The 17,240-nt window shown below is 41.4% G+C and overlaps 1 protein-coding gene across 4 annotated transcripts in view; it reads right to left on the minus strand.

The window, feature by feature from the left end:
• Positions 1-17,240, minus strand: part of ABCB5 (ATP binding cassette subfamily B member 5) — a 144,631-nt gene that overhangs the window by 118,843 nt on the left and 8,548 nt on the right. For all 4 annotated transcript variants that reach the window (XR_004538110.1, XM_033930910.1, XM_033930908.1 and 1 more), the window contains exons 3-4: positions 10,581-10,641; positions 3,143-3,293 (exon numbers count right to left, since the gene is read on the minus strand). Coding sequence is in view for 3 of the 4 variants with exons in the window: in XM_033930910.1 (XP_033786801.1) it covers positions 3,143-3,293; positions 10,581-10,641 (212 nt within the window). In the remaining variant the exon portion in view is untranslated. The remainder of the gene's footprint in view (positions 1-3,142; positions 3,294-10,580; positions 10,642-17,240) is intronic.

A 17,240-nucleotide genomic window follows, 5' to 3' on the forward strand; every position in this document is an offset into this window, starting at 1 on the left:
AGCTTCATAAAAGGGGGCAAGGGGGAGGGGAATAAAACAAAAATGGAAAATAAGATAATACCATTTTATTGGATTAATACATTTTTCAATTAGCTTTCAGAGGCCAGAACCTCCAGGTCAGTAAAGTATACTGCTGTTACATCAGTGGTGTACCGAGGGGAGGGGGGCGGTCCGCCCCAGGTGCACACCTCAACGGGGTGCACAGCTGGCTACCCACCGGGGAATAGGCTGCCGCCAGGGAAAGGCTTCCACTGCCGTCATCGGGAACAAACCGGCCGAGTTCTCCCTTTTTTCCTTCCCTGCAGGGCCGACCAACTCTCGCTGCCCGACGTCAATTCTGACGTCGGAGAGGACGTTCTGGGTCAGCCAATCGCTGCCTGGCTGGCCCAGAACGTCCTCTCCGATGTCAGAATTGACGTCGGGCAGCAAAGAGTTGGTCAGCCCCGCGGGGAAGAGAAGCAGGGCGAACTCGGAGGCATAGGGGAGGGGAGGGAGAAAGAAAGAAACGGGGGAGGGGGGAACAGGGAGCTAGAAAGAAAGGGGGAAGGGTGAAACAAAGAAAAAATGGGGTATGGAGAGAGAGAGAGAAAGACAGACAGAAAGAAAGAGGGCATGGAGAGAGAAAGAAAGATGAGGGCAGGGTGAAACAAAGAAAGAAATGGGGCACGAAGAGAGAGAGAGAAAGACAGACATACAGAAAGAAAGGGGGCATGGAGAGAGAAAGAAGGGGGCAGGATGAAAGAAAGAAAAAGTTTGGGGAAGAAATGAGGTCTGGAGGAGAGGAAGCATACAGGAGGCTGAAAGAAGGGAAGAAATATTGGATGCACAGTCAGAAGAATAAAGTGCAACCAGAGACTGATGAAATTACCAAACAAAGGTAGGAAAAATGATTTTATTTTCAATTTAGTGATCAAAATGTGTCCGTTTTGAGAATTTATATATGCTGTCTATATTTTGCACTATGGCCCCCTTTTACTAAACCGCAATAGCGGTTTTTAGCGCAGGGAGCCTATGAGCATTGAGAGCAGCATGGGGCATTCAGCGCAGCTCCCTGCGCTAAAAACTGCTATCGCAGTTTAGTAAAAAGGGAGGGGGTATATTTGTCTATTTTTCTATAGTTGTTACTGAGGTGACTTTGCATAAAGTCATCTGCCTTGACCTCTTTGAAAACCCACGGAATATAAATGATAATTAACATTTTCTCTGCGTACAGTGTGCTTTGTGTTTTTAAAATTTTATTGTTGGTAGATCATTTTGACTTGACCACGAAGGTAAGTGGGAGGGAGGGAGGGGAGCTGCTGAAAGACATCTAGTAATCTTTGCAGGCTTGACCGCAGGGAATTATTTTAGTAAAATCATGTTTTGTTATGTGACTGGCATTATTTAGACTTTAATTTCTATGAATGAATAGAATGAAAATGATATAAAATTACTTGCTTGTTTTTATGTGCGTGCGCTGAAGGAAAGTGGAGAGAGAGTAGGCTGAGGACGCTGAAGGGAAATGGGGAAGAGAGAGTGGGGAGAAGACGCTTATTTATAAATTGAAAATTGTACAGAATATTGTTTCTTTTTATACTTTAATATAATAAGTTCAATATAAAACAATTCAAGGCTTGTGTGGATGGAATCAATAATAATAATAATAATAATAATAACTTTATTTTTCTATACTGCCATAGTCAAGCAACTTCTAGGCGGTTCATATTGAAAGAAGGCTGGACAGTCAGCGAAATAACAAGAAGTCTAGAATAGAAAAGATACATATTAATTGGGGTTCCATGGGTAAAGAATACATGAAAATTGGAGCTTCCTGAGAGACTGAAATAGCGTTTAGAAAAGGGAATATCATAGTGAGAGAGGGACATCTGTTTAGTCAATGAATTTGTCGAATAGGGCGGTTTTAATTGATTTTCGGAATGCGTTGTAGGTCAGTTTGGGTTCATTTATGCAGTTTCTCAGCCAGACTTGCTGTCTATTCGCTTGGAACATGAATGTTCTATCCAGGAAGGATTTGTATCTGCAGCCTGTGATCTTTGGGTATGCGGGGATAGGGACCGAGTTTACGGGGATTAAGTCCAATAAAATGGTATTTTCTTATTTCTCATTATTTGTTTTATTTTTATTTGTTAATTTGTAAAGTGGTGATTGTTATGTATCAGTTTTTTCAAATTTACATCTACTGTCTTTATATTTTGCACAGTATTAGAGGACATGTATTACTGTTTTTGTGGCGTTGTAGTGTTGCATTATATGCAGAGTCTGGATTCTTGGCGGTTCAGTTTAACTTTTATCTACATATTTCTATTTTTAGTTTGTGATTATTCCATATTGGGCGAGGGTGTATCTGTCTGTGTGTATGAAAGGGACATGGCTTTCTGATAGCATCGACTGTACAGGATCAATTGACTGTACAAGATCTGGCTTGTTTAGTTTTACAATGTATGTGTTGGTGTTCTAGTGCTCACTACAGTGTTTAAGATGCTGCCTTTTCGTAGGTACACTCTTGTGCGATACGTGAATTGTTACTAAAAATCATATTTTTCATATAGATGGGGGGGTGTCAAAAAATGATGGGCCCCGGGTTTCACATATGCTAGGTACGCCACTGTGTTACAGTATCCTGTCCTGACCTGAGGAAGGGAGCTTTGGTCTCTGAATTAGTCAAAAATGTATTACAATTAGTCCAATAAAAGGATCACCTTATTTCCATTTTCTATATATAAATACTATACTACAATACTACTTTATCCTAAAGCAAAAAAATAAATAATTTTTTTTTCCACCTTTGTCTTCTCTGGTTTCTGCTTTCCTCATCTTCTTATCACTCTCTTCTTTCCATCCACTGTCTATCCTCTCTCTGCCCCTTCTATATGGCATCTTCTCTCCTTCTATTCCCCTTCCAGAAACTGCATGCCTCCCCCTTCCATCTCTCCCTTCACCCCCATTGGTCTGGCATCCTTCCATCTTCCACCTCTCCTCCAATGGTCTAGCATCTCTCTCTTCTCCTTCCCATCCCTCTCTCACACCCCCATGGTCTGGCATTTCACTCTCTCCTCTCCCTTCCCTTTTCTTTTCTTCCCTCATCTTCCTTCTTAATTTATCATACATGGTAGACAACGTTAAGAAAATAATATTTTCATACAGGAATGAGTTGAGGATGAAATATTGCAAATAAAATTATCGCTCATATCACCGAAAACAAGCATCATTATAGGAAGACAGCTTCCATTTCCAAGAGCTCCGATTGTTCCTATTATCATAAGAAAGATATCCATTCCATCTGCGTATCGAAACTGAGAAGACAATAAATAAAGTATGTAAATAAAAACATTAAACCCTCTACAGATTATTTCTGTATTCTTTGTAGAGACAAACAGTAGCATCAGGCCAAGAATAGATTACAATACTGGAATTGAATACTGGGGATAAAAACAATCTGGCCGATATTCAGCCGGCAGGTGGTGGTCAGTGTTTTAATTTCTGCTGCCAGTGTTTTAATGTCTGCTAGGTCATGTCCGGGCACCAGTTTTAAGTTGATATTTAAATCTTATGGACCAAATTCTATAAACGCACCACTAGTTATGCGCATTAAGCGCCCTAATGGCACCAGTTTTAATTAGTTTAATTGCCTTTAATCAATGCGATAATTGATCATATTGCTTAAAAGCAATTCAAATGTCATTTTAAAAAATATGGTGCCTCCATAAATGGCACCAGAACCACAATTACAGAGGTGCCTTTCAGCATCTGAGGGTAAAATAGGAGTACTGAATGCCAGAAATACCTTTAGGTGTCGGTAGGCATCCCCATAGTCACGATACTTATCACAAATAGGCATTGGAAATGTAGGCCTTGAAAACCATAGCCTACATTTCCGATGTCTATCGGTGATATAGCTGCAATTCTATAAACGGCGCTGCCACGTGATTGACATACGACTGTCGTCGCTTTTGGGGGCAGCTGCCGATCACAGCATTATTTATAGAATCCGAGCCCATGTGGTTAAGTGCAATATTCAGCCCTTGTCCACATAAGCTGAACCACTTAAAAATAGGACTGCTGTATATGCAGCCCAGTTTAAGTGCATAAGTGCCAACTCCACCCTAAATGCCCACAAGTTAGCCAGCTTCAGTACAGGTGCTAACTGCAAATATTCAGTGGAGCTAACTGGTTAAGTGTCACTGAAAATCGGTGGTTAGCCTCTTCTGCCTGCTTTAATAATTTTGAATATTAACCAGAATTTTACCCAAGAAATTCAAGCCTCTGTGAAACAATTTGGCTCAAAAGAGTCTAAAGTACCCCCCCCCCCCTGAAAAACAAGGGGGAGGGGAACTATTCCGATTCTAACACAAGGATAGTGTTTATTATGCATCCATCAAAAAAGACTTTATACAGAACTGCGTTTTGGGGCAAATCGCCTCCTTCAGGAGCCAGAGTCAGTTTTGATGGAACTATTCAAAAACCTATACAAGAGTATACCGCCCAAAGTATCATGAATATGCAATAGCAGGAATAACAGAAACATCAGGAACACACTGTGGCAGTGTGCAGTTGCGTACATGACACCTGGGCCACATCATTTTTTGACACCCCCCATCTAGTAACAATCCACATATCGCACAAGAGTGTACCTAGGAAAAGTCAGCATCTTAAACACTGCAGTGAGCACTAGAACACCAACACATACATTGTAAAACTAAACAAGCCAGATCCCACACAGTCAATTGATCCTGCACTGTCAATGCCAACTGAAAGCTATGTCCTTTTCATACACCCTCGCCCAATATGGAATAATCACAAACTAAAAATAGAAATATGTAGACAAAAGTTAAACTGAACCGCCAAGAAACCAGACTCTGCATACAATGCAACACCACAACACCACAACACCACAAAAACAGTCACACATGTCCTCTAATACTGTGCAAAATATAAGACAGTAGATGTAAATTTGAAAAACTGATACATAACAATCACCACTTTACAAATTAACAAATAAAAATAAAACAAATAATGAGAAATAAGAAAATACCATTTTATTGGACTAATCCATTTTTAAATTAGCTTTCAGAGGTCAAATCTTTCTTCATTATACTGCTGTTATGGTATCCTGTCCTGACCTGAGGAAAGGGGTTTAGTCTAAAAAATTGCCTTATTTCCATTTCCTATTTATAAACTTTTATCAATACAGTTACAATACTACTTGATTCTAAGTAAAGCAACAAAAAAAAAACCCTTTCTACCTTTTGTCGTTTCTACTTTAATCATCTTCTCTTTGCTCTCTTCTTTCTATATAGCGTTTGTCCTCTCTCCCTTCCATGCAACATCTGTCCTCTCTTTGCCCCTTCCACCCAGCTTCTGCCCTCTCTCTTTACAAGTTTCAAGTTTCAAGTTTACCTTTATTTGATGAATCGCTTATCACAATACCTAAGCGATGTACAATTAAAAACCATCAGAGTGTGGCAATACATTTAGTTAATAAAAATCAATTAAGATACATTTAGTTAATAAAAATCAATTAAAAGACAGACATACATTTAGTTGACAAAAATCACTTAAGAAACTGACAAAGATTGACGAACATGAAGGGGTGGGAAGCAAGGGAAGAAGTTACAATTTTGTTATCTATTAAAGTTTAACATCCAAGGGTAAAAACACATTGGGTGAAGATGGGTTAAGATGAAAAAGAAGGGTATGGAAACCTAAAAAAGACTATGTTTTATAGGTCAAATGCGTCCTGGAATAAATATGTTTTTAAAATTTTCTTAAACGCAACAAGGTCTTTTTCGTTTTTAATAAAATTTGGAAGGGAGTTCCACAGTGTGGGCGCTTTTACAGAGAATATATCATTGCGTCTTGTGCCTATGATTCTTAATGAAGGGACTGATAACAAATTTAATGAAGAGGATCTTAGTGAACGAGCAGATTTGTGTGGGACAATCATTTTTGCAATAAATTGGGGTTCATTGAAGCTTAATGTTTTGAAAACCAAAAATAATATTTTAAAGGTAATTCGGTGGGTTATAGGAAGCCAGTGTGATTTAATTAGTAAGGGGGTCACATGATCAAATTTCTTTGCATTGAATATTAATTTTACTGCTGTGTTTTGGATGATTTGGAGACGTCTATTTTCTTTTTGAGTTATGTTAATAAAGAGAGCATTGCAATAGTCCAGTTTGGAAATGATAAGAGAGTGAATTAAAATATTGAGTGATTTTGCTTCCAAAAAAGTAGAAATTGAACGTAAGAGACGTAATCTATAAAAACATGATTTAACTATTGCGCTGATATGGTCATGAAAAGATAGATCAACATCGATTATTACCCCTTCCATCTACTGCCCACACTCACTCTGCCCCTTCCATCTACTGTCTACCCTCTCTCTCTTCCATATGGCATCTTCCCTCTTTCTATGTCCCTTCAATAAACTGTATATCCTGTGTCCCTTCTCTCTTTTGCACATGATTCATTTCGGCTTCACCCCTCTCAGTTTTTCTGTCTCCACTCCCTCCCCTATGCTTTGGCATCTCTCTCTTTCTCTTCTCCTTTCCTTCCTTCCTTTCCACTCCACACCATGGTCTGGTATATCTACCTCCTCCCCTTCCCTCCCCCTATGCCATGGCATCTCTTCAGGATTGTACACCTAAGGAAACCTGACAGTAACTTTGTAGGCTCATTCTCAGATAATGCCGAACTACTCAATAGCTACTTCTGCTCAGTCTTTACCTGTGAAGTGCCGGGATCCGGACCGCAGCTACAGACAAGGGGGTGCTCGGAGGACCCATTCCGGGATTTTGAATTTATCGCGAGCAATGTCTACCACGAGCTATCGAGGCTAAAAGTGAACAAAGCATAAGACCGGATAATCTACACCCCAGAGTACTTTGGGAATTGAGCGATGTCCTGGCAGAGCCGTTAGCTGCGCTTTTCAATCTTTCCCTAAGCAAGGGAAAAGTCCCCTTGGACTGGAAAACTGCTAACGTCATTCCACTACACAAAAAGGGATGCAGGTCAGAGGCTGAAAATTACAGACCGGTGAGTCTCACATCAATAGTGTGTAAACTTATGAAAACGTTAATTAAAAACATATTGGATACGATTCTGGATGACGAGAGACCGAGGGATCCCCACCAGCATGGATTTACGAAGGGAAGGTCTTGTCAATCCAATCTGACTGGGTAACGAAACATCTGGATAGGGGAGAGTCCCTGGATATCGTGTATTTGGACTTCAGTAAGGCTTTTGATAGTGTCCCACACCGTAGGTTATTAAACAAGATGAATACGAAGGGACTAGGAGAAAAATTGAGTGCATGGGTTAAAGACTGGCTCAGTGGTAGACTTCAGAGGGTGGTGGGTAAATGGTACTCCCTCAGAAACGTCGTAAGTGACCAGTCCGAGTGCCGCAGGGCTTGGTCTTGGGTCCGATACTATTTAATATCTTTGTACGAGAGCTGCCTCAGGGACTTCGAGGTAAAATTACATTATTTGCCGATGACGCTAAGCTATGCAACGTTGTGGACAGTGCAACCATGCCCGACACTATGAGGCAGGACCTACTTTTACTGGAACAATGATCTAATACTTGGCAACTGAGTTTTAATGCCAAAAAGTGTAAGGTTATGCACCTTGGTAGCGGTAACCCCTGCAGAACATACACCCTGAATGGTGAAAACTTAACAAGAACTGTCACAGAATGGGACCTGGGTGTAATCATTAGTGAAGATATGAAAACTGCCAATCAAGTGGAGAGAGCTTCAGCCAAGGCTAGACAAATGCTGAGTTGCATCTGAAGAAGTTTTGTCAACTGAAAGCCTGAAGTTATAATGCCGTTGTACAGGTCCATGGTGAGACCTCATCTGGAGTACTATGTTCAGTTTTAGAGGCCACATTATCAAAAGGATGTGAAGAGAATGGAATCAGTTCAGCGAATGACCACTAAGATGGTCTCAGGACTCAAGGATCTCCCATATAAAGAACATATAAACAGGCTGCAGTTATATTCTCTCGAAGAACGCAGGGAGAGGGGAGACATGATAGAGACATTCAAATATCTTACATGCCGTACCGAGGTGGAAGAAGATATCTTTTTCCCTACAGGTCTCACGGAACAAGAGGGCATCCGCTCAAACTCAAGGGTGGGAGACTTCATGGTGACATCAGAAAATACTTATTCATCGAAAGGGTGGTTGATTGCTGGAATGGTCTTCCATGTCAGGTAGTTGAGGCCAGTAACGTGTTCAACTTCAAGGGACGATGAGATAAACATGTGGGTTCGCTCCGAGGAAATGCTTAGGGTGAGGGTTCTTTTAGAGGGAGGGTTCTTTGAGTGGGCAAACTTGTTGGGCAGACGGCCCTTTTCTGCCATTATACTCTATGTTTCTATGTTTCCTACCCCTCCATGGTCTGGTATCTTCTTTCCTTTTTTCCTTTCCCTCCCTCCCATGGACTTGGCATCTCTGGTTCCTCTCCCTTGTCTTCCTTCTCCCTCCTTCCCTCTCTCTCCCCAATTGGGTGCTGCAGTAGCAGCATTTCTCTCTCCCCTTGCCTGTGCAGCAGCAAAAGTTCTACACCCCCTCCCTTCTATGTGCAGCAACATTTCTCTTCCCTGTCCAGCATTTCTGGCCGGTTCCCCTGCTCAAAACCCTGAGCAACTACACCTCACACAATCCGCGGCTGCGTCAGAAGCCTTCTCTCTGATGTCATGATATCAGAGGGAATGCTTCCGACGCAGCCGCGGATCACGCGAGGAGCTGACGTCCGTGGCTTTGAGCAGGGGAGCCGTCCAGAAGCTAAAGAACCGCCAGAGTGAGCACCTGCAGACACCACTGTTTTCTGCCGCTGCTGCTGGTTAAGGAAAGCAGCAGCGGCAGAATAGGGAGAGTGGCCAGCTGTGCATCCCCTTGGGGCGTGCACCCGGGGCGGCCCTCCCCCCCCTTGATACGCCACTGGCAGTGTGTTTCTGGTATTTAAATCATTTCTGCTACTGCTTATTCAAGATATTGTGGGTGGTTCTTGCTACACTCTCTTGTATAGGTTTATGAACAATTCCATCACAATTGTGGGAGGTGCTTGTTACACTTTCTTATATAATAAACATTACCCTTGCATTGGAATCAGAGTGGACCCCAAAGTTATGCAGTCTAGCCCTTAATGGTCACAGTAACAATATTGTAGAATTAAGAAAAAAAAGAATAGTCAGACTAGTGTGCTAAAATGGCAAGAAGCCAAGACTCAAATGTGTCCTGGTGTTACATGCAGTTCATGGATGAACTTATCGGGCCCAACAGTCAAAGCCACTTAGGGCTCCTTTTACTAAGGTACGCTAGTGTTTTTAGCACATGCAGGAAATTACCGCGCGCTACACTTCTAGAACTAACGCCAGCTCAATGCTGGCGTTAAGGTCTAGCGCGCGCTAAAGCCCTAACACGGCTTAGTAAAAGGAGCCCTTAATGTAGTCAGTAGCAGAATGCTCACATAAAAATCTTTTAGAAAATATTCAGTAGCTATATATATATATATATATATGCTGGTGTTTATCTATAGAAAAAAGGATGGAGTTGAGGGCAGTTCACTTGTCTGCACAAAAGTTAAAGTGGTGTAGTAGTCATTTTAGTCATTTTTGTCTCATTTTTAATTATTAGCTCAGAAGTTATCAATCACTGTTTATATAAACATTTTAGACCAGGGGTCCCCAAAGTCCCTCCTTGAGGGCCGAAACCAGTCGGGTTTTCAGGATTTCCCCAATGAATATGCATGAGATCTATGTGCATGCAATGCTTTCAATGCATATTCATTGGTGAAATCCTGAAAACCCGACTGGATTCGGCCCTCAAGGAGGGACTTTGGGGACTCCTGTATTAGACCATCAAAACGACAAGTCTGACGTATCCACTGAAGCAGAAATATGGTTGCTGCTTACACATATATTCAGCTGCACTACTTAAATGTATAGCACAACTAAATATATAAAGAGCTACCTTCACAGAGGAATATCAGAGCTATAGTGTCCTATGAACTACAAATCCATCCACACACTGGAAGTAAAGCCGAGACTGATTTAGGGCTCCTTTTACTAAGGTGCGCTAGCGTTTTTAGCGCACGCACAAGATTAGCGCGCACTATAGCATGCGCTAGACAAAAAATTACCGCCTGCTTAAAAGGAGGCGGTAGCGGCTAGCACATGCAGCAATTTAGCGTGCGCTATTCCGCGCGTTAAGGCCCTAACACACCTTTGTAAAAGGAGCCCTTAGTTTGTCCCTTTTTGTCATGGGGTTATGGATACCCACTGGATATAGATTTTGCAAGTCCTAATTAACACCCCCCCTCCTTCCTTTTACAAAACCGTAGTGCAATTTTACATGCCGGTCACGCGCCTTTGACGCTCATAAAATTCCTATAAGCGTCAAAGCTGTTACCGCCGCAGCTGGTGCTAAAAACTGCACTACAGTTTTGTAAAAGGGAGGTGGAGGGGTAAATTATGAAATCACTTTAAGTTAAAAAGTGTACATGGCCTAAAGACATAGACAAACACGGTCACTATGTAATATTTTGGTTAAAAAAAAAAGTTCTGTTACTTACAATTTGGATTGAACTGACAACACTGGACTTTTCTGCTTTTTTCATTTTTTCATCCTCTGTCCTATAAAGGAAACATATATATTATCCCTCCTATTCAAAATAAGGATTTTAATATTGCTGCAGAAAATAAGAATCCACTGAGTTAGACCATGCTGACATGTTATTTTTTTTTTTTTTAATTCTTTATTCCTTTTTAATCATTCAACAAGTGTACAATAAAAAGTAATACATAGGCTCAAAAACAACACTTGATAAATCCATCAAGATAATAACAATTGTATATATATATATATATATAAACCCATCACCTACCCTCCCTTTCAACACTATTCTTCTTAATATTTGCTGACATGTTATTAAGGTTACAAAGGTTGGGAAAATAAACCAACCAAAAAACCCCCATTAATTTACAAATGCTGAAAAAATAATAGCTGGGAACTATAGGCAAGTCCAATAAGATTAAACTAAACTAAACCTTTAAGTTTATATACCGCATTCTCTTTATAAAGATAGAGCTCGGCACGGTTTACAGGAACTTTAAAATAAGGAAAAAGAAAAAACATAATAAGAATTAGTGATTATAAAGAGAGCAGCGAGATTTACGTTTTTGAGAATGCTAAAAGATGCTGGGAACAAATATGTGGAGAATGATGAGGAGAAAGCAAATGTGCTAAACAAATACTTCTGTTCTGTGTACACAGAAGAAAATCCTGGAGAAGGACCGAGATTGTCTGGCAAAGTTACACGAGAAAATGGAGTAGATTCTGCGCCGTTCACAGAGGAGGGTGTTTATGAGCAACTTGAAAAACTGAAGGTGGACAAAGCGATGGGACCAGACGGGATCCATCCCAGGATACTAAGGGAGCTCAGAGAGGTTCTGGCGAGTCCTATTAAAGACTTGTTCAACAAATCTCTGGAGACGGGAGTGATTCCTGGGGATTGGAGGAGATCGGATGTGGTCCCTATTCATAAAAGTGGTTACAGGGATGAAGCAGGAAACTACAGGCCGGTGAGCCTCACTTCAGTTGTTGGAAAAATAATGGAAGTGTTGCTGAAAGAAAGGATAGTGTATTTCCTTGAATCTAATGGGTTACAGGATCCGAGGCAACATGGCTTTACAAAAGGTAAATCGTGCCAAACGAACCTGATTGAATTTTTTGATTGGGTGACCAGAGAGCTGGATCGAGGACATATGCTAGATGTAATTTACTTGGATTTCAGCAAAGCCTTTGATACAGTTCCTCATAGGAGGCTGTTGAACAAACTTGAAGGGCTGAAGTTAGGACCCAAAGTGGTGAACTGGGTCAGAAACTGGCTGTCGGACAGACGCCAGAGGGTGGTGGTTAATGGAAGTCGCTCGAAGGAAGGAAAGGTGACTAGTGGAGTCCCTCAGGGTTCGGTGCTGGGGCCAATCCTGTTCAATATGTATGTAAGTGACATTGCTGAAGGGTTAGAAGGAAAAGTGTGCCTTTTTGCAGATGATACCAAGATTTGTAACAGAGTAGACACCGAAGAGGGAGTGGAGAATATGAAAAAGGATCTGCAAAAGTTAGAGGAATGGTCTAATGCCTGGCAACTAAAATTCAATGCAAAGAAATGCAGAGTAATGCATTTGGGGATTAATAATAGGAAGGAACCGTATATGCTGGGAGGAGAGAAGCTGATATGCACGGACGGGGAGAGGGACCTTGGGGTGATAGTGTCCGAAGATCTAAAGGCGAAAAAACAGTGTGACAAGGCAGTGGCTGCTGCCAGAAGGATTCTGGGCTGTATAAAGAGAGGCGTAGTCAGTAGAAGGAAGAAGGTGTTGATGCCCCTGTACAGGTCATTGGTGAGGCCCCACTTGGAGTATTGTGTTCAGTTTTGGAGACCGTATCTGGCGAAAGACGTAAGAAGACTTGAGGCGGTCCAGAGGAGGGCGACGAAAATGATAGGAGGCTTGCGGCAGAAGACGTATGAGGAGAGACTGGAAGCCCTGAATATGTATACCCTAGAGGAAAGGAGAGACAGGGGAGATATGATTCAGACGTTCAAATACTTAAAGGGTATTAATGTAGAACAAAATCTTTTCCAGAGAAAGGAAAATGGTAAAACCAGAGGACATAATTTGAGGTTGAGGGGTGGTAGATTCAGGGGCAATGTTAGGAAATTCTACTTTACGGAGAGGGTGGTGGATGCCTGGAATGCGCTCCCGAGAGAGGTGGTGGAGAGTAAAACTGTGACTGAGTTCAAAGAAGCGTGGGATGAACACAGAAGATTTAGAATCAGAAAATAATATTAAAGATTGAACTAGGCCAGTTACTGGGCAGACTTGTACGGTCTGCGTCTGTGTATGGCCGTTTGGAGGAGGATGGGCAGGGGAGGGCTTCAATGGCTGGGAGGGTGTAGATGGGCTGGAGTAAGTCTTAACAGAGATTTCGGCAGTTGGAACCCAAGCACAGTACCGGGTAAAGCTTTGGATTCTCGCCCAGAAATAGCTAAGAAGAAAAAAAAAAAAAAAAAAAAAATTTAAATTGAATCAGGTTGGGCAGACTTGATGGACCATTCGGGTCTTTATCTGCCGTCATCTACTATGTTACTATGTTACTATAGCCAAGTTTTTCAGATGTTTTTGGAATAATTGGCAGGAGCCCAGATTCTGCAACAGGGCAGGAAAGTTATTCCAAAGATAAGTGATTTTGAAGAAAAGAGATTTCCCTAATTTTCCAGCATAGAAAATGCCTTTTGAAAGACAGTTTAAGTTTTTGGATGGATCTCGCAGAATTCCAAGATAGTGGAATTAGAGGAGGAAGTGTGCTATGCAAGATCTTGAAGGTTAGGCAGGTGCATTTAAAGTGAACCCTAGAAATTACTGGAAGCCAGTTAAGTTTTGACAGAAGTGGGGAAACATGATCGAATTTGCTTTTTGCAAAGATCAACCTAGCCACAGTATTCTGGATCTGCTGAAGTCTTTGAAGACTTTTTTTGGTTAGACTTAGATAGAGTTACAATAGGCCAGCCTGGAAAGAATGATTGATTGTACAAGGACAGCAATATGTTGTTGGTGGATGCAGGATCTCACTTTTCTCAACATATGGAGACTAAAAAAACATTTTTTTTTTACCAGAGAGTTGAGATGGTCATTAAATGAAAGTGTGGAGTCAATAATGACACCCAAAACTTTGCTTGATAATTCAATCTGCAGTGTGGGTCCAGAGGGTAATGAAATGAGCGAGGGTAGCTGATCTAGTTTTGGGCCAAGCCAAAGTAGTTTTGTTTTGGACTCATTCAGCTTCATTTGTACAGTGAGGGCCCAGAATTGGAGTTTCATTATATATGCTATTATATTCACAGCGAGGTTAGTAAGATTCGAATCTATCTCAAGAAGGACAAAGATGTCATCTGCATATGTATATAATGTTTCAAAGGGAGATAGTTGGAAAAGTTTCAAAGTAGACATATAGATGTTGAAAAGAATAGGGGACAGAGGTGATCCCTGCGGGACTCCACATAACGGCTTCCAAGGAGGTGATACGGTGCCATTCATATTAACTGTGTATGAGCGAGATCGTAACAATTTCGAGAACCAGTCCAAGACTGTGGAATCAATGCCTATTTCAGAAAGTTGGTAAATTAAAATATTGTGGTGGATGATCAAATTGTAATAGGATTGCAAACTTATTACAAGAGTGTAGATGTTGAACTTTGAAATTAATGAGGCCAGTAGGGATTCGGTGCTGAAATTGGGTCTGAAGCCATATAGACAAGATAAAAGAATGGAGAATCTCTCTAAATAAGATGAGAGCTGAGTAGATATGATAGACTCTAGCATTTTGGTCAGGAGAGGAATATTCGCTATAGGATGATAGCTAGATGGTGAAGATGGGTCTAGATCGGCTTTTTTCAGTAATGGGAGTCAGAGCAATGTGTCCCATTTCTACAGAAAATAGGCCTGATAGTAAGGCAGTGTTTATAAGTCTGGTGAGAAATGAAATAGCCTATGTGGGAATTTTCTCATATAGGTAAGAAGGAAACGGATCCAGGGTACATTTGCAATATCTTAATTTGTGACACAATTTTGAAACCTGGGCCTCAGATACATACTCAAAGACTGTCCAGGTTCTGTCTACTGGGATAGGGTTAGTGTCGCTGGACACCAGAGAATTGTAAGTGACTAATGATGGAAAAGAGCTTCTTATAGTAGCAATCTTTTCACTGAAAAATTTTGCTAGATCGTCTGCTACTGGAAAGGAGAGGAATATAGAGGAGTCGTTTTTAGAGCGCCAGGTGTTAATTGGATCTGATGATTTTATCACCATAGAAATTCTTCCTTGCTTTTTTTAATACTGTATTATAGAACCTAATACTATCCCTCTAAGACTGTCCATCCACAGGGGATTTGGATTTTTTTCCCATTTACGCTCCAGTACTTGGCATTTCTGCTTCAGTTCTCTGTGGTACGGAAGATACCAGGAGGCCTTACGGGAGTAGGAGACAGTCTTAGTAGATAGAGGAGCAAGAGCGCAGTAGGTAGTCTCAGAGAGGTTTACCCAGTTGTGCCAGTTGGCTTCTGGTGCATCAGGCTTAGTACAGAAGGAAAACTGATTAAGAAATTGGGTCCAGAACTGTTCACTCGTGATTTTTTTGCAGAAGGTAATAGATTTTGAGGCACGGGATTGAACCCCAAGGTGAGACATAAAAACAGGGAGGCAGAAAGTACCTAAAAAGTGGTCGGACCAAAGGACTTGTTCCCAACAAACATTTTCGATTAAAGTTTTATAATCAGTAAGGTCAAGGAAACTGATGATATCTAGAGTGTGCCCCTTTTTGTGGGTTGGAGAGGACTCAAGAGAGGGAAAGCCCAGAGAAGTGATAAAATTGATGAATTCAATCATATCCTAACTAGTGTTATTGTCTAGGTGGAGATTAATATCACCAATAATCAGTAATCTTTGAAATTTTAGGAAAGCGCTTGTTATGGCTGTGCAAAGTGGGAAAAAAAAAAAAAATTGAACAGGCTAAAATTGACAAGTAAGTGACAGCACTGTAGTGATACTTTCCAATCCCACCAGAAATGACACTGACCCTGATGACAGGCAGAATCACATCTATTTCCACAGTGAACTGAGAATTGTGGTTGCTTTGTTAGTCCACTCAGGTATGTATAACCAAGGGTGAACCCTTTGTTCTTGGCTAATTTATACTGTGCGAAACTTTTGAGAATTATCATGTCAGTGAAAAAACAATGTAGTTACCCTTACTTTTAAAAATAGTACAAGTTCAGCAAAAAAGAAAGGGGCAGAGGGAAGGGGGTAGACAGAGATGATGAAACCAGAGCACTTTACTGCTGAAAGGCCAAGATCTGAAAGAGCCAATAGTGCTCATTTTTTAAGATGAATGTCTCAAAATGGTCAAAAACTGTCCATCTACAGAAAATGTCCAAATTATGATTTTTGAAAATAACAAGGGGATATGCTGGTGGCATGTTTTGGGTGGGACTAGGGAGGGCCCAAAATTAGGCCATCTTTCAGTGATAATGACAAGGAAGAAAGGTTCCAAGGCAAAAAAGAAGGATGTTTTTATCAAGCACATCCATCATACAAAAAGATGCCTTGATTGAGCAAATGACCACTGGAGGGAGGAAAGCACATCCCCCTCCATAATTTAAAAGTGGTTAATGACTTCTTCCACCCCCCCTAAGAAGTGAAACTGACAGTGTATATTTCAGGATCTATGACAGCTTCAGGTATTTTATGATCATTCTTAATAGAGCAACAAGCACGTGTATGTAGGAGCCTAGCAATCAGTGCAGTGGACTTTGAACAGAACCCAGGGTTAAATCCCATTTTAACTCTTTTATTTCTGTACAAATTTGTGAACTCTCCTAGAACACAGAAATAGCTACTGTACCTGAATTTTTAAGGCATCTGCTAGTGTGATGGCTATTGTATTGGCATACCTTCATCTGTTCCTGGAGGGCTCACAATTGCGTATAAAGGAAAAGAAGTGGGATTTATACCTGGATTCCATTGTTTAATGTCCATTGCACAGACCATTAGGTTGCCCCTCAGCTCTTCAGGGATGACTGTGTAGCTGCTTTTTGGCATTCATAGTTTGGACATTTTGGATAATGGTTGTTCAGTTTGGATACTTTTAGCACAAGAAGGTCCTTCCGATGTAATTTTGACTTTTTCCTGTTCAAAAATTTCTACAAGATAGACTTTATTTTTGGACATTCACCTGAAACTCCCTGACACGCCCCAACATCTGACATTCCCTAACACTCCTCAACATACCACGACATTCCCTCATACCCCAATATCCCCTTGATACCTCACAAACTCCCCTCCCCCGTACCTTTAAGAGATGGCTGGCAAGAGGGATGTTTGTTTCCTCCTGCCGGCAGGTGGGCCTCCCCCTTACCGGTGTATTCTGGGATTCACCAGGGAGGGGAGGGGAGGGGAGGGGAGGGCCCCCCCACCCCACTCCACCATCATCTGCTCCTTTCCCATGCCCTTCTGCCGCGTGCAGCTGCGCCTCTTACCTTCCCCATACCTCTTTAACATTCCCAGTGTGAACAACAACCCCAAGCTGCTGCTCACACCAACGTTGGCTCTTCCTCTGATGTCACTTCCTAGGTGCGGGTCCAGGAAGTGATGTCAGAGGAAGAGTCGACGCTGG

Source organism: Geotrypetes seraphini, chromosome 2 (assembly GCF_902459505.1).
Source record: "Geotrypetes seraphini chromosome 2, aGeoSer1.1, whole genome shotgun sequence".
In the NCBI taxonomy this organism is placed as follows: Eukaryota; Metazoa; Chordata; class Amphibia; order Gymnophiona; family Dermophiidae; genus Geotrypetes; species Geotrypetes seraphini.